This window comes from Dysidea avara, chromosome 13 (genome assembly GCF_963678975.1).
Source record: "Dysidea avara chromosome 13, odDysAvar1.4, whole genome shotgun sequence".
In the NCBI taxonomy this organism is placed as follows: domain Eukaryota; kingdom Metazoa; phylum Porifera; class Demospongiae; order Dictyoceratida; family Dysideidae; genus Dysidea; species Dysidea avara.
In genome coordinates this window covers 14,486,143-14,505,422 of record NC_089284.1, presented here as the reverse complement: position 1 = coordinate 14,505,422, position 19,280 = coordinate 14,486,143, and the positions used below count along the sequence as shown (strand labels likewise).

Below are 19,280 nucleotides of genomic sequence, written 5' to 3'. Positions count from 1 at the left end.
ATGTGGTATGCGTGGGTTCACCAGTCATAATAATGTTACAAAAAGTAAACAAATGAAAAATTAGGAATTTTAAGTCTGATTTGGGATCATAGAAAAAAAAGTAGGAAACAAGGAAGTTACCTACACCTGCAGATATATGTACTAGTGGACATTTACATATAATCCCTAATTCAGTCATGGGTATAGACTGAAGTAGGGATTAAATGTCCACTGGTATATCTGCAGGTGTAGGCGACCTCCCTAGTTTCCCTACTTTTTTCTATGATCCCTAATCGAACTTATTCTTGTAGTAATGTTTAGCTTGTCATGTCAGCAAGTTTTAGCATAATACTTAAAATATAATTCTGTGTAGCTTATATTCTGAGTATAATTGCATGAGCTCAGCCATGTTCACAAAAACCGGACACATATATGCACAAGCATACAAATGCAATTAACCTTCTATGATCAGATGTATCAGAATCACTACTATTAGACTCCTTAATACTAGCTTTTCTTTTTCTCTTTCTTTCCATGGATCGATACAAAATACACCGCTCCTTTTCTTTTATTATAGTATCTGAAATAGTTGTCTCATCACTATCACCACTATCCTTTACATTGCTTTCTATAGATTCTGCATCCACATAGGCTGTTCCAGTTTCTCTATAATGAAGTAAACATATTGCATGCAAATAAACCTGCAATACAATATGTGACTAGTTTCTAAATGCCACATGTTTGGTCAATTTTCTGGAATTTTTTTCCAAAAATGTGTGTATAAATTTGTTTGTCATTTACTATCAATCATCAGATACCAATGTATAACAGGAACAGGGTGAGTGCTCTGTAGTTCTTTCACCTATCAAGTGAGTGTACCTAAAATATATACGTATCACTTATACCACAACTGTGTAGGGTTTTGATACCAATACACCCTAGTAAATTTAACAGAACAGGCACTATGGCAGGGCATAGAGCAGACATGTGCAAACGGGCCATATGGAATGTGCTAATGAAACATTACACCACTTTTCTGCATGTCATGGGATAGCAGTTTCACACATCAGTGGGTTGTAGCTACCACTTGCCAGCAACCTGCATTGGCACCTGGAGTTCAGTGGCTACAGTGATTTGGGAGTCATCCTGTGATGGCCCAGTGTATCAGCATCAGCAAGTTGTTTGTATCAGCAAGTCTTGTATTAGCAAGTAAACTCTGTGCATCAAGACAACCTCTGTATGACTGTTCCTACCGTATCAAGCTTAAGCCATAACAAACTAGCTATCATACCCAAGACCACTTGCACAACATCCATCAACGGAATAACTGATGTAACACAATGCACTATTCAACAGCTTACTTGCCCACCGGCCAAAGTCCTCCGTCTTCATTTATCTTCACGCAATCTCATTGTCACTGGGACTAAAGCCTTTATGGCTCGTCTTCCTTATAACATTATTCATCAGTCCCCATCAGGCCATAGTGATGTGATGCCAGTAAGTATGTCCACAACAGCCACTCAATCAGTGTCACTAACTCAAACTCTCAGTGTTTCTCACCAAACTACAAGGATACCTTCATGGATTTAGACAACTGGGTTGGCATTACTTAATTACTGGGCCTGTAGATAGGTACAGTAGGTACACTCACTCACTCACTCACTCACTCACTCACTCACTCACTCACTCACTCACTCACTCACTCACTCACTCACTCACTCACTCACTCACTCACTCACTCACTCACTCACTCACTCACTCACTCACTCACTCACTCACTCACTCACTCACTCACTCACTCACTCACTCACTCACTCACTCACTCACTCACTCACTCACTCACTCACTCACTCACTCACTCACTCACTCACTCACTCACTCACTCACTCACTCACTCACTCACTCACTCACTCACTCACTCACTCACTCACTCACTCACTCACTCACTCACTCACTCACTCACTCACACACACACACACACACACACACACACACACACACACACACACACACACACACACACACACACACACACACACACACACACACACACACACACACACACACACACACACACACACACACACACACACACACTTGTGTCAGCTATATCCTGGCTTCTTCTAAAAGACCTTTGGCAGGTCTGACAGTGAAAAGAGTTAGGTTTAGAATGTGGTGCAGCTAACAAATCCTCCACTCCTCCATTAATTAATTTTTCCATAGATCTTGAGCTTGCTGGTAACATAATTGAAAAGTTCTTCAAGTCTTGTGTAACTTTATCTCACCATCGTAATTTTACTCCATGAGCTGGTTGTGTTCTTGGGAGCCATCCAACCAGAATCCTCTTTGCCTACCTGCCTCCCTCTGTCCCTCCCTGCCTGATGCTTTCAGGTAAGCATAGCTTGATAACGGCTAATGTTACGGACTTGATTTTTTCATGTCTCTTCATCCCGAGATGTGCCTTTTGGCATACCGAAGTACATACAATGCATGCATCATAGATTTATGTACCTTTGTCCTCCTTTGTGTCCCACTTCTTTTAGCTGACAGCCCAAGGTCTTGATTCAAGGTAGCATGATGGTTTTCCTTGTCCATATTTTTTGTGGTAACTGGATTGATTGCAGAGGCGCTTCTCCTACTGTTCCTCATTTGTAATGCTATGAAACGGACCAAACATAGCTGAAAGTGAAGTGTAATGACACTTCCTAGGTTTCCTCAGTAATTGATAGTTGGAGTGCACAAATCATTCATATTTTTTGTAGTGACTGGATTGATTCATAGAATCCATTAGTACGGTGGAGTTAGTGGAAGAGAGGGTGCTAACCATTTTAGAGAATCTTTCCATTAGTGCATGGATTTTAAAGACTTCATTTGCTATTGGCTTCTATTGAATGAACTTGTGTTTAAACCTGCAATAACAATGATAATGCTTCAACCATCCACCTGGTAGGGATAAGTGTTGGGCAGTTAGTTTTAAAAGGTGTGTGTATATAAGTATCAAACCAATCTTTTCAAAGAAAACTACATTAGTTGGTGCTAGTTGTCCAAAAGGGTACCTGTGATTGTTTTATTAGGAAATCTCTAAGCTTATCTTGAGTGAACCATGCAATAAATTAAAGTACTTGGTTGCCGATAGCATAACTGTAGTTGATTACAGCTAGATCATTAAGAGAGTGCAGCGACCGTTTAAGTGCAGGGAAGCGTGTTCTAATCATTAAAGAGCATGGTTGGTAGTGATCGTTTTATACGTAAATGTATAGCTACAACCATCTACTGTAGTTATGGTAGTGTAAGAGGGCTAGCTACAATAGATAGATACAATATGGTACATAATATTGTATATATATTAAGTATGAAGGTTTACACTTTCTCACTTAAAATATTGGCCAGACACCAGCCTTACATTAGCTTCAACGTGCCTTGGCAGCATTTTGGCAGGGCATCTAGATAAAGTGGAATGCAATGGTGCAATGTAATAGTGAAATGGAATGGTGAATTTAATGACTATCTTGATGATTAGACTGTATATGATTCACCATAGGATTGACAGGTTTCATTGTTCCATTGTAGTTTCGCATGGCCAGACTTTTTCCACAAAGTAAAAAGTGATAATCATATTTTCTTATCCATGAATTTTAAAGACTTTCTACAAAATAGAAATAAGAGTAGAGTCTTCTTTCCATGGTCTCTACTTTATAAATTGACTAATACAGTTTTAAAGAATTTGTGTAATAGTTCCACATGCTACATAGTACAAACACATCATCATAATAAACTCATACGTAAGTTTGATAAGTGATACAACAATGGCAGCTCCAGATTATTAAAAACAGGGCTCCACTCTTAGGCATAATAATTATTACTACTACAATAAGTAAAGTGATTCAGTTGTAGCGAAGTATATATGTGGTAGCAAAACTCATGGCAGTACTGTCTTCACTATTAAATGTTTCTATTCAGGCATTTGCAGCATTGGTTTGAAGTACATTAAATTTTAAAATCAACAATACAATAATTATTTTTAGGCACTTAATATGTAAAAAGGTATGAGGTACCATACGACAGGGAAAGAAAAGTTGACGAATTTGACAAATAAGTTAAAATTTGTCAAACATCCATAAAAACAAATAAGCGCCTCTAAAGTACGTGTGTAGATATATGATTAAGTTGATTTTTGTCAATATTTAATGATGAAGTGTAGATTCGTCAAATTTTTCTTTCGTCAAAATTTCCTGTCATATGGTAGCAGTTCACTGCACCAAACGCAAATAAAATTTTTATAAAGTAATTGCCACTGAAAATTGCATGATAAATTTGCTGATTATATGGCTTTACCAAATTTAAAATTGCTCGATTAATAAGTGGTAGGCTGTTAATTTTCAAAAGGGGAGATCCACCACTGTATAAGTGTACAGTCCTCCCTCTTTGTATTGAACATGTTATATTTGTGTAAATTGTATCCTTAAGACTAGGTGAATCCCCCCTAAAGAAACTTACAGGAAGCTTTCTGATAATAAATCACCCGATATATCTGTGTGATGATCACTGTCTTCTGATCTTGACGCATCTGTTGATTCCTGAAATAATACCATTATGACTGTTGATTCAACGCCAATGTAAAGAAATAAGAAATTACATACATACAAACACATACCTATTATGTATGCAAAGGGTTGAACTGGGTCAGGCACCCGGATCATACAGGTCTGCCCACTTATCAGGAGTATGTGTTACTTCCTGTAGGCATACATGGAGCCCTACCCACTTATCAGTAGGTGCATTACAGTCCGTTGGTATGCATGAATCCATGTCTATTGCTGTCTGCAGGCTTACGTGATGTCATGCCTGCTAATCAATTATAGTACGAGTTATAGTCTAGTCATGTAACAAGTCAGCTTCTTTCATGAACCACACCCACTTGTCGGGAAATGTGTGATACAGTTTGTAGAAATACATGGAGCCATGCTATAAATCTATCAGTAAGGTGTGTTGAAGTTTGTAAACAACACCCACCAATAGAAAATGTGTTTCAGTAAACTTACATGAAATTATGCCCAAATGACCTTGTTTAGCTATATATCCATTTACTAAACTTAGTATCTTGCTTAATACGAATGCAAAAATATAGCTTTTGGTGCGCACCTGACCATGTCAAATCTGGGTCAGACCCAGATTACTATATGAGTCAGTGGGTCATCTGGCTCAGCAGTAGTGACCTGCATGTAGATACATATAGAGGTGCACCGATATTGGTACCGATATCGCGATATCGGTGAAAAGTTGACTTTAGCAGATATGAGCAGATAATACACGTAAGTACTATAATTGTCCACACTATGTTATAGTTGACTTTGTAGCACAATGGTTAAAGTGTGGGGCTGAAGTTGTAGAGGTTTTCATGATGGCCAGGGTTCAAATCCTAAATTGGTTTTACTTTTTTTCTTTTTTGCACACCTTTTTATCATCACCTTTTCACAATTCTTTGTTTTTTTGTTTACATAGATTTTAAGTGACCACCTTTTAAGCTTTTTGCCACATTTTTTAACATTTATTGTAGTGTCCATACTGAAAACCTTTTATTTTCAGATATCGGTATCGATATCGGAATCGGTAATTTTTGTAGCCAATATATCGGTTATCGGTATATTGGAAAATTTTCATATTGGTGCACCTCTAGATATATATATCTGGATTCTAGTACTGTAGTGTGTATGTGGATCAAAAGACTGCTGCCTGCTACAAACCACTGGTAAACCAGTTTAACAAATTGCTTTTCATCACAAGAACCACTATGTATGTATAGTTACTGAGTTTGTTGACTAACCAAGACAGTAAGATTACTTTCTGCTCAGCACTGGCAATCACATTGCTTAGCTCAAATGGCAAATACAATTGCTATTAAATCAATTTTCATTGATACCATGTGAAGCTATTGTATATACCAGTTGAACAACACTCTGCAGTTACAAATGCCTAAACCAACTCAACTATTACATAAAGCAATTCATGGTTGTACATGAAGCCTGACAAGTTAATTAGCTCACGCCACAAGTGACCACACCCACCGCTAATGGCAAGGTTCAGTTAGGGATGTTGCTGGACAAGCTGTAGAGAAAGAATATTCGTGAGTTGTGTATTACTGTTGTAGTTGTAACATCTGCATAACATGTAGCTAACTGTAGCTATTATAGCTACATACAATATTCATCAAAGCTTCAAATGCTGCATTTAAACCTTCAAAGCTTAAATCGACATTTGTTTATGTACTAATTCAAAGCCAGCACATTTACATTAATCTTGTCACAACATTGCATAGTAATATTGCTGATAATTTGTGTTCTCAATGTTCAATTTTATATTTATAACCAATTTTGTATGAAGTTGACATGAACATGGCTAGCTATGTCGTGTTGTATTATCAAACTTTGTTTACTAGATATGACATTCATGACTATTGCGGTATCCCTATTTGTTGATTCACTGAGATGGGATTGCTAGCACCCTGGTAAGTCTCTATATTCAATGGGAAGTACCTATTATGTACATACATACATATTAATCCAACACAATAACAGAAAAGTAGACTACACAATGAAATTCACCTGTAGAATGCTTGTTTTTTTACTAGTTACTCTTTTAACAATATGTCTACTTTTACTTTAGCAGACTAGTAGGTGTACGTAAAATTAACAGAATGTAATAAATGGATCTAGTAGGATGAATGCTTGATAATGACTGAGTACTCAATGCATGGATACTTCACAAGACTATGACAAACACATCATATGTATACCAACCATTATGTACAAACACTGTCACTATTCAGTGGACTGCACTACTTAATTTTTGCACATTTTATGGCTGGATTTATGGAGTAAGGAACCTGCAGCTCACTGATAGATACTGAATACGAGTTGTGAAATAGGCAAAAACTATCTACCATTTATTATGCTCTACAACACTTACACCTTTATTCTGGTATATCAAACAGTACGGTAGTAGGGATTGCTGCAAAAGTGATGAACTTCGCCTGAAACACCACCTTTAAAAATCATCCTAGAAACATCTTACGTGACAAAAATCACCTTTACGGAATCATTAGTTTATTTAACATCAAATACAGCATTAAAAACAAGAAAACACTGGATATAGAATTTAAAAAGAAATCACTGAAACTCAAATTTTTGTCTGCCAGCCTGCCTGCCTAACCACAGTTGCAAGGCTGGAGGCCAAAAAAAGTGGTGCACGGCCACCATTTTATGCTACAATAATAAACTCACCAATGGCATGTGCCTATTGGGAATCCGATGAGTGTGTGCCCTCTGCGCATTGTCTTTCCTTTTATCTTCAATAAGGCTACTCATCATCTTCTTCATGCAATGAAACCATATTGAGGCATTGATTTTCTGTATCACCACTTTCCTTGAGCAGCATATTTAAATTATTTAAAGCACAAGGCAGGCTCAAGATATTCTAGACTAACACAGCAGTCACCCTAACACATGTATAGGTGTATGCCATAACAGAAAACCAAACAAACTAAAATTGATACTTTAAAAATGAAGTAGGAATCCAAGCAATAATAATTAGTGAAACAAGAGATGAATAATGGTATTACAGCATAGCTCAGTGGGAAAATCCTACTTTGGCAGTGACCAAAATAATTGTTATACCATGCCATGTAGGGATTTTCTCACAGAGCTACAGGGTATGCTGTAATACCACCTTTTTAAACTTTCTATCGCTTGGATCTCTACTTCATTTTCTTTAAAATATGCTAGTAATAATGCTGCAGGGAATGTAACAGTGATAGTCAATCAGCTATCAATTTGCCTGCTGATGATACCCAGGTGTGATACATATATCCTAGAGAGTGATCAATAGTCAATCTGAGATATGAGTTATCTATCTTGAAACACAACCTAATACACATAATCATTACGTAAATTAAGAGCTCTTTTTGCCTGCCATAGCCACTTGCATGCTCTAGCTAGCCTACTGTATATGACCAATTTTACAGGTTTTTGCAATTGAAATTATCACCTTTGCAATTGATTTTGTCCCGTTTGCAGTAGAGTTCATCGCTTTTGCAGTAGAATTTGTCCCGTTTGCAATTGAATTCGTTGCTTTTGCTTTAGAATTTGTCATAATTACAAAGACTGCAATAAACCAGCCGCTCATCACAAGGTGGATCATTTTTGCCATGGAGAATATCACTTGACTTGACTTGAGACACTACAGGGTAACTGGAGCTTGAAACCATTCAAGCTAATTACAAATAACTTCAATGACCACACCCATCGCCAATAGTGAAGCACAATTGCGAATGCTATTGATGAAAAACGGTGAGTATTTTCCATTGGTTTTTCCCATTTCCACTTCCCGTCCCGTTCCCGTTTTCCTAGAATTCTACTTACCCTTTTTCAAACCAATTGCTATCCCCTGATTTGTTTCCTCGTTTGCTTATTCATCATCATCATCATCATTGCATCATTTCCATACTTATCGTTGCTAAATTAGCACTGTAATAACACAATCAGTCATAAACGGAAATCATGTAGTAATGAGTGGGTGGTCTCGTGAGCTCATTCTACCTTTCTGGTGCAAATATTTTAGGTTTAGCTACTTGTTGAATGCCTCATGGCTTAATATTTTATTGTGCTTGGCTTTTGCTTTACCGTACTTTGTCACATTTGTGGTGTCAGACGAGTCTAGAATTAGTGGCTGTGCCGGACCCAGATCTGACAGAGTCGACTGCCCAGCCCAAGATCCAGCCAGATATGAGTACTAGCCATCAGGCTATTGTAATCTCATCTGGTGATAGTGGGGATGAAAGCGAGGATTTACCCCAGTTAAGTTCCCAAGGTACGTAGCTACAGGTATAGCATTTGCATCTGCTAAAATGTAGCTTTTATTAGAGCTTTTTTCGGCTGAGGCTAATGTGTACGCTCTATTATTTTTGCATGTGATTAGTACAGCGATTACCTTTTATACTTGCAGGTATAGTAAAGATAATGTGCGGCTGCCGACTAATGACAGTCACAGTTACGGTTCTGCAAGGTATGTTGCTCACTGTCAAATGCCGTATTATCTATCTATGAACTTATATGTACAGTAGCAGTGGCAGTGGAAGTGAATCAGATGGCTGTGACACATTTGGACCAGCCATAGTGAAAACTGTTGAGTCTCCAGTAAAGTGAGTTTACCATTAGTAAATAGTTGAATTGAATGTGCAATGTGCTTTAAGGCCTGCCTTTAGTTTTGCCAGTGTACTGAACAGTCAGAGATAACAGTTATCTGCTGCACTGTGTTATTTGGTGTAGACTATGGTATACACCATATATTCAAGCATAATATTTTTACTTTAATACCTCAGGCATAGCCCAACGATGCTATAAGTAGATAATGACTCCTGAGTATGCTGCAGGCTGCTTGTTAAGCTTCATTGACCCAATGAAGATTACCTATTTTAATTTGAAAGCTCATTGTTGGCTACATCAAAGCATACTTTAGGTGGCATACTCTAATAGGAATTAAATTCTACTATAGCTACACTTCACACTATATACATGCATGGGTAGCCACAAGAATGTTCATTAAAGAGTAAGACCTCGCTTAAAGCTTTAGATCTGTTGCCCTTAGTCTGGTGGTTGTATCCAATGGGTGTGATTGCAAACATGGGATTTTGTTTTCACTTGTGCTGATTGGTCATTGTTATGACTTGAATGGAGGCTTATGGAATCACGTGTTTATCCATTCTTGTTGAAGCATGTGGAACTTGCAGCACATACCATGTTTTTCAGGTTTCTGGCAAAATCCAAGTACAAACATGACCACATCACGCGTGTGACTAATTCTTGGCAGCAAGTTACAGAGGGTGTTTAAGGCTATCCCTGGTGTTGAAAGGGATAATTATATAATTATTGAGAAATTTTGCATGGTCTTCCCTTCACTGAACTCCACAGCCAGTACCTGTACCCAGGTGTGCAAATTCAAATGATCACACGTGAACATTTGAACATGATCCTTTTGCCATTTGTATTTTCGCAAAAAACCTGAAAGCACAGTAGTCTGGCAGTTTCAACTTTTATGGTACCACTCAGATGTAACATCGCTACATGTGCATGCAAGTGCATGTAATTTAAACCCACTGTCTGATTGAGGAGCATGATAGCCAGTGGTTTTGTGTACGAGTCTTTGTAGCTTGATGATAGGTTGTTTTTCTGAAATGTGGCGTGATTCACTTGTGTACATGTACACATGTGTATACAAATTTTGAGTAAAGCTCTAAGAGACCAGTCAAGAAAACAATTTCTCAGTATGGATAGTTGTGACTATTAAAATATTTTTATGAATTGCAATACTTGAAGCAGCGATACTTGTTTCCTAGTAGTGATAAAGCATGATAGAGGCTATTGTTGTAGTGTGGATGTTTTCTTTTGCTGCTTCAGTATTGTGTTAGGGCTGTAGTGATGAGCCCGTTTATTAGCATAGTCCATCACCTCATGCCGCCCACCTGCTGAGAGCCTGAGAATAATTACTGGCTCATTACTAGCTACAGCCTTAACACAAGTGCTAAGTACTGAAGCAGCAAAGGAAAACATCTGCACTACAACAATAGCCTCTATCATGCTTTATCACTACTAGGAAACAAGTATCGTAAGTGTATTCTAATAAATTAGTGCATGTGCAACCTTTGTGACTTGTAAAGAAAAACAGTACCAGCAGTTGTAGCTTGATAATGGTGTCTCCAGTGTTGCAAGAGATGGATAATGCCTGGATTATTGTTTAAAGCTATTTCCAGCTCAGTCCGTGAGTCCAGTCCACGAGTCCAGTCCGTGAAATACATTACACCCTTATGTTTACCTTTTTACTGTATTTTGTGGCTTTGTTGTATTGTAATTACTTTTGTGGTTAACAAAAACAACATAGTCAAGGTCCTTAGGGTATAGCGATTGTGTAGAGGTAACCAAGTAGTTTAGGCCATTCCAAATGAGACTGCAGTTTCCCGTCCTCTGTCCGCGTCACACCTGATCGCCCACATTGAATGGTCCTTATTGTCATTATTCTTTAAAATTGAGCAAAAAAAATGCAATGTTGAAGACTTTACTATGAAGCATTGCACTTAATTGTGTGTTGGCTGTAACAACAGTTTATTATAAGGCTAAAAAGAAAAATTGATTGTAGTCGTAGCTATAAAACTGGCTCCCACGGTGGCAAATTCATGACTTTAACAATCCTCAGATCGTAATACTCTAATAGAGAAGTCACTTCATAGTAAATATGCAGGTAAAGTGGGCTGGCTTTAGTAATAAATAATGATAATGGGCGTCATGCCCGCACTAGATTTTGGACGGGAAACTACACTCACCGTTGAAGTGTACAGTATAGCTTATATGGCATTAGTCATGGACGGTATAATCCCCAGAGATAAACAGGTTTTAAAATTGGCCGCTGAGACAGGATCGACTGTACTCATAGTATATGTATAGCTTATGTATGCTGTGACACATTTTTGCCTTACGTGTAAATATTTTGATTGTTTATTGTGCATGTATGTAATATTATATTTAGGAAACAACAGCCTACTGTTCATGATAAACCCCAGAAATTCTTACACAGGTTGCCAAATCTTCCTATTTATTGTCAGACATCTAAGCAGTTAAATACTAAAGAGTGTGTTAATACATTGCTCAATCCGGAACTATCATCTGGTTCAATGTGGTCGAGAGTTCCTTTTGACATCAACTGTAACTGTGTCTTTATAGTTGATATGGCTAGACTGTCTGCCCTAAGGGTGTAGTATGTGATGATGTGGAAGTGTGGATATGGAAGGGGAGCTACAGAAGATATCTAAGCATTGATGAAGCTGGTTTTGTTGAAATTTTAGGCAAATCACTTGAAGATACTGTATTTATAAGCGGTACTATCAGAGTAAATCCAGCAAGGACCTCAACAAAATGGTTGTAACTATGGAGGGTAAGCAAAGCTGTACTACATGTATATTTGTGACCGAATCTGTGAAAACTGGGCATAGTCACGCCTAGCCTAATTTTTACAGTATAAAGCATTGAATACAATGGGTAAATACTTGCACATTATTAAAAGATTCTATAAATTTTTAAAATGCTTAGTTTACCATGAGGTATGGTCAAACGGTAAAAGCTTGGATATAATCTTATTCTCATACGCAACAGGAGTTCAAACTATTTTGTATCATAGCAGTAGACCAAGCCAAACTTTAGTCACAGGCATTAGTTTACATCATGTCGAAGTGTTAGTATGAATTGATTTTGTTTATAATGAAGAATAATGATACAGGAAAAATGTACTCAGCAATGGACATTTTATAGCTGACATGATGATCAATTTATGTTCCAACTCTGTATGTCATAGTGTAATTTGTTAGTTATAATTATACCCATTTTAGGAAGTGCCTGTGATTTATTTTTCCCATTCTAATTGATCCTTCTGATATTGCTACTTTTTAGGGTTGCAACTCTACTGAAAAGTTCTTGGCATACTTTGCCACACCATACATTTGGCAAAGTAGATTATAAACATTCAATAACACAGAATTTGAAAATTATGAAAATGTTTGGTTTTCGCAGATCTGTTTACATTTTATATATCTAGTCTCAACTTTTAGCTAGTCCACATGTTATAGCTACACTTGTGTATCATTGTAGATTCTGAGAATGACACTCTAAACCTAGCTTTGGTCCAATATACATTTTCTTCTGAAGAACACGAAGTAAAAGTAGCTCCACATGGACATTCGAAGGATATGTGTGGACTATGCCCAGTGTTATGAGCAAATTAAAGGACATCTCTTCAAGTAATTCTGCTAAGCGTGCACTTAGCTTGCTTACAAGTGACATAACAACAGCACACTCAGTAGGAGGTATGCCTCGTGGATGACAACAGGTTGAAATGTCATCCTTTGACTCACTGTTCACATTAATGATGATGTGCAAAGAAAGCGAAAGCTTCAAATCGCCAGATGCTTTTGTTCGAATTGTAACTGGAGTACCATTTCCTATGATGATGCTGGCAATTGATTGGACACTTGATGATCTTGTCAGGTTTTGCACACCATCTACCTCATTTAGTATTCTGGGTATCAATCCTACTTTTAGTCTCGGAGATTTTGATGTAACTGTTACCACTTACCGTCATCTGTTGTTGACTGCCAAGGATGATGTTTGCAAGCATCCAACTCTAATTGGTCCACTATTTGTTCATGTAAAAAAGATTTTCAAGCATATCATTTCTTTGCGTCTTCCCTGGTTAGAACTTGTTGTTATTGTTATTAGTGCTTTACAGTGACCAGCACTGAAGGTCTGACAGCAACATGTGCTGCAGCCTTAGGATTACCTAACCTAATTTCAAGGACTTAGACTTAGTGACTTATAGCTGAAAAGGTGTAACAGAAAAGGGGCCAAAGTAAGGGGCCAAACAAGCCTTCAGGGTCGATCTGAAGGCTTGTTTGGGCTTAGTTTTACCTAACCAATACTGCCTCATTGTCATTAGGGAAAAGTGAGGCTGGTTTTTGGGTGATGTTTTTTTCATGGGCCATGCCCAAACCTTTGTGGTCCCTACTATACAGTACAAGAAAAACAGTTGCTACTTTTTAAATTAGTTTTTTCCTATAATAGTACCGTAGAGCCTGGTCGTTAGGCACTTATGCCTAATAAAAGTTTGCAAAAAAAATATTGTGATTAACATATAGTCATATAGTTGCTAAGTGCATGTGCCTAATAAATAAGTCTCATTGTGATTATTATTGATTCACTCTCTTGGGGTGGTGTGAATGCAGTCATTACATGTGTTCACCCACATGTGCTTATCAATCATGATGAAATATGAGAAACAGATATGTAAAAATTTTGGAATTTTCAACTACAGTAGGGACCATAGCACATCAATAAAAAGTACTGAAACAAGCTGGAGTAGTGCACGATATTAAATCACAGTAAAACAATCAGAAGTGTTATATACCTACTGTGCTCAAGATACCGTAATGGAAATGCACAGTAGTAATATAACACTTCTTATTGTTTTACTGTGATTTAATATCGTGTATTACTCCAGCTTGTTTCAGTCAGGCTTGGGGTCAATTACATGAATATTTGTATTTAGCTGTATTTAAATACTGTTTTTAAGTATTGTATTGGTATCTGTATTTTGGTTTTGAAACAACATGTATTTGTATTTGCACTTAAATACTTTGTGTAAAATACTATCTGCAAATATTTCAAATACTTTGCTTGGAAAAGAATCTGTATGACCTAATCTGTAAAATTTATTTGGTTGTAAAATTTTTGTAAAATCTGTAAAAGTTCAACCTTTAGCCATAATGGCTCTGCATACCTACATCCTCAGCACCCGTAGAAAGACTTTGGTAAAGTATTTCGCCCTGATTGATGCTGTCTAGCTGACAAACGATTTGAGAAACTTATGTTTGTAAGATGTAATCAATAAGTTAAGTAGCTAGCTAGTTGCTAAGCTATTACGAGCGGTTAGTTGTTTATACCATACACTTGAAATTTTATTAGAACAATATTAAAACAGAGGTGTGTACTATTGGGTGGTTGTGTAACGTTTAGTTCAGATCAATGTACAGAAGTATTTTAAACACTTTTAAAAGTATTTATATATTTGAAATACATCCTGAGTATAAGTATTTGTATTTATATTTCATTTTGTATCTGTATTAAAATACTTTTCAAAGTATTTGACCCCAAGTATCAATGCATGTGCTATGTTCCCTACTCTAGTTGAAAGTTCCAAGTGCACTTGTTTAATATGAAAGTAAGGATGGCTTAAGTGCATTAAAGACACTGTTAATTGCACCAGGCCACATGTGTGCATGTGTGTTGTTATTCAGACCAGTGGATCTTATGAAAGTCAGCAATCATGGTTTGTTATCTACAGTACCCTGATCTGTTCCATACATCCTGACATCACTTGCATACACAGACATAGTACTTAGGTTGTAATTCTTTATTACATTCAAGTTTCTGCATATCACAAACCTTTCGTTTAATTTTTTGCCTCATCAGCCTTTTGTTGATTTTGTTCAAGTTTAATATTTCTCTCTGCTTCATCTTTAATTGTGAACTTAATTCATTCACTTCATCCTCCTTCATTTTCAACTGCAAGCTGACTTCCGATAATTCACTCCTTCTCTCACCCTTAATGTAATAGGCAGCATAATGATAACACACTATTAGTTCAAGACAAACACAGATTCTTATAGTAGTGCAGCAGTGTTCAGAAATGACAAGCCTTTCCTGCATGTTACAGCTATTCAAAGTCCTTCACTTGTAATCCTCAAATGAGTTAAGCTACAAACTTTTGAAGTAAGATTTGTGCAAATTAAAATTGACTAATGAAGCTTTAAAGCTGGGAGATCCAGTCACATATAGTGTCAACAGCTATGTACGTATAACCCCATACCTTTGATTCTGCTTTTACTGTAATTATAAAAAGTTTGAACTATGATTCAACTATCCACAGTCATACCATGCAGTTAACCATGTGAGCATGACAATAAATTGCTTTTATGAAACTGATGTGTATGTGATTGTTTTATAGCTTGTCTTTGTTGTAACTTCATGTACGTAGTGTCCACAGCTGTGAATAAATTTCATACCAAGTTCATTAGCTATCACTGTGTGGGCATATACATTTCTGATGTCAAAAAAATACACCCTGTTTAGGGCAGTTTTTCATGTACATGGGTACTAACAAAAGTAAATAATATATTCAATAACACCACATCATAGAAAAAACTGTACTAGATGTATGAGGCTTTAATTGTGTTTAACTGAGTTTTGGGTCCTATTCTGTCTATTACACAGCCCTTAGGCTACACACATGTAGAGAATAATATGTGAAAACATTAATCTGTTTGCTTCAACTGTTGGAGGCATGGTGCAAAAATTACAGATGATTCCCATTTTATTCTTATGTGATAGACAATAGTGCATGCATAGTACCTAACACTCGTATGTAACATATGTTTGACTTTCGTTGTACAAACTTACAGCAGGAACAAGTGATCCAAGTGATCCATAGTTAATACAGCCAGTTGTAGCATACACAAAACTGGGATACACAGCTACTTCTGATATACCTTCCTCCCATAAATACTGTGAGATCTGATGTACTTTGGTAGTGATAAGAGAAATAACAGTCTTAGGAATAAGCCAGTAAAAAGTGACTGGGTCATTGATTTTCGCCAAAAGTAAACAAGCCAGATCAGTGATTTCAAAGTGTACAGATATCAGTGACTTTATTGCATTGATGTACTGAACTGATATACACTGAGTAGTCAATACAGTGTAAGCACTGGATCTACTGGGTATCATAAGATAACATGGAGTAGGATAAGAATGATCCTCATGTATCTTAACAAAAGCCATTTGATTTCTAAATGTTTCCAATAACCCATAACCTTTTGAACAACCACAAACTTCAATTAGTCTTTTCACAAGAGAGTGATCATACCAATTCGAATAAACTAACAAGTGTCTGACCATTTCAGTTGTGGTTCCACTCTTACTCAGATCATCAAGAAACTTGGTAGTGAACAAACTGATGCTGTGAATATCACTAGCCATGAGGTTAACACATTTCTCAATGAATACTTTAGGATCACATGATCCAAACAGCTTGCTGAAATTGTCTACAAGTTGTAAATAAAGACAGTGGATGTTTCCTGAATTGCATTTTTTATTCTCTTCCAGTTCATTGGACTTTGGTAATGAATAGCATTTAATACAAGATAAATTCATATTTAGATGATTATAGATGGTGCATTTCTCTAAATAATTTTGAGCTAAAGGCCAAGTTACTTCTTCTATGTGCATTAGCTCTTGATCAATTTCTTCAACATTGAACATGTCAGGTGCTACCATAAATCCAGCAGTTTGCAGAGCTGTAAATGATAAATTCTATAGAAAATGTCATGAAATACTCATCATTTAGTAGAGGTAACTAAGAGGTATAGTAATCAAGTATTAAGGCCACATAGAGTCAGTCTCTCATCCACATTGGTGACTGAATGCAGCCATAAACAACACTTTAAGTAGTAACTAGCTAGAACAGGCTATGATAGTTTTATTCTGGCTATTAAATTTTAGTCATCAAGCTAATCAAAATAAAATTAAAAAATCAATCTTCCTGCATGCATTGCTACTTTGATTTAGTGAACTAGCTGTAGTACCTGCCCTATCGTGCAGGGTAGTATACACATAGAAATTAAATGAAATTACAGTTGGTCATTACTATATATTTGTTTATATCAGTAATGGCCTGGTGATAATTCAGTAATGATACATGAGGCACTGTAAGAATGTCATTCCAGGCATACGGCTGGTTTTGTAGACACTGCATATCATACAATTAAGGATTTGGTTACTGTATTTGTATACACTGTAAGTGATAGGGTTATTGAGTCATATAGATATGAATTCACTTGGTAGCTATGCAGTGGGATTGTGCAAGATAGCTACTATGTATATAGTGCAACATTATAGATGGCAGTTTGTGATGGATGTCCAGCATCTATTATACTTCCTAGCATGCTCTCCTACAGGCCGTTTGTTCTCGTTAATTACTACCCTAACATTCGCTGGCTCATCATGCTGCTCAAATATTTCTTTAGCTACTTTAATAAGCTGAACATAGTGATTATTGTCATGCAAAAGATCATTAATGCCCCTAACTATGTCAAGCCTTAACCCATCAACTATCCCACATCTAGTAGCTAATTCAGTTTGCTGATTGTCAATAAAATAAATTTGGGAAAATTTAGGAGACTCACCTGCTGATGGAACTAAACTACCTATACGATGATAGACCTGACCCTGTACTCTAAAAGAAGGATTGAAGCCAGCCATAGTTATCTCGTTACAGCCAAAGCTCGTCATTTGAAATGCACTGTTGTACTTATGTATGTTACGTAGAAAATGTTTACCCGCCGTGTCTGTACCTTCATACAGGTGTCTTAAGAATGACTGAGGCTGTGGAAATGCCTCTAACTGGACATTACCGTTCAAGCAACAAAGGGATTCCGTCTCCTCGGGAAATTTTAATGCGCCGCAGTGTGTGCATTCTACACTAAGTGCGCCTACATCTGTAGTGTTGAAGAAGTTGTGTGGCTGATAGTTAAGCCCCCTAAAGCTTGGGTGTGTGCTTGCACGTACCTGTTGTCTGCGTGTGGTGTTAGCCTGCTGCTCGTGAGCTCTGTAGCGTGGATCAGCCCGAATTTATTGATGAGTAGCTGTATTTTGTTGTTGCTCCTCCCTCCTTGTAGCTGGGTCTTCACGCGCAAGTCGACGGGCAGCTGTATTGCGTTGTCGTTCTTCTTCTCTGGTGGCTGGGTCGTCACGGGCCAGTCGACAGGCAGCTGTATTGCGCTGTTGTTTTTCTTCTCTGGTGGCTGGGTCCTCACGGGCCAGTCGACGGGCAGATGCATCGCGGATCCGTTCCTGTGATCTTCTTTCTTCGTCCTGGCGGGCCACACAATGGGCTTCTGCGTCACGTTGTCGTCGTCTATGTTCTGAGTCGACCCTGGCACTGGTCAAGGTGGTAGCTCGAGTGGAAGCCTCCTGGTGGCACAGTCTTTGTCGTTCTGCTTCTTCCTGTCTCTTCGCTGGATCCAATCTTTGGTTCTGCTTGTGTCTCTTCGCTTGAGATGCACAAAAGGTAGACGATCGTTTTCGCTTAGGTGGCATGCTTACACAGCACATTAAATGAAATTTGAATTTGCAATATCACGTGTGTACAGTCTCGGCAAATGTAACGTGTATGACCATGTGTTTACAGTCATATACAGTACAGGATTCGAACTCACGCTACACATTGAACTTTCAACAACTTACCTAGAGAAAAAATAGTTATACTGAAAAGGTACCCAGAGTGACTAAAAGGTGCACTGAAAAGGTACCTGAACGAAAAAAAAGGTGCACTGAAAAGGTGCCCAAATCGAAAAAAAAGTTACCACAAACTGGACTTGAACCCACAACCTCCTGCACGTAAGACAGCTGTCTAACCCATTCACCTACTTGTTGTACACCCAAGATTATACCTATATTTTTGTCTTATAAAGACCTGTACAAATAGACTGAGATAGGTGTTTACTTGCGGTTTATAGAAAGAATTTAAGCCATTTTTCTTCCGTTTAAAGAGCGGTAACGGACAAACGATAGCTTGCACGAACTTTTCGAAACCGTCTTTGTAGAGCTGGATAATGAGCACTTATTTAGACACAAAGATGCTTTGAAACGTGC

General features: G+C 37.5%; 1 protein-coding gene across 1 annotated transcript in view; it reads right to left on the bottom strand.

The window, feature by feature from the left end:
• The window catches only part of LOC136243316 (uncharacterized), a 154,683-nt gene that overhangs the window by 112,360 nt on the left and 23,043 nt on the right, over window positions 1–19,280 (bottom strand). The window contains exons 4-7 of the mRNA XM_066034840.1: window positions 16,032–16,924; window positions 15,018–15,176; window positions 4,477–4,556; window positions 439–645 (exon numbers count right to left, since the gene is read on the bottom strand). Of these exons, the coding sequence (XP_065890912.1) occupies window positions 439–645; window positions 4,477–4,556; window positions 15,018–15,176; window positions 16,032–16,924 (1,339 nt within the window). The remainder of the gene's footprint in view (window positions 1–438; window positions 646–4,476; window positions 4,557–15,017; window positions 15,177–16,031; window positions 16,925–19,280) is intronic.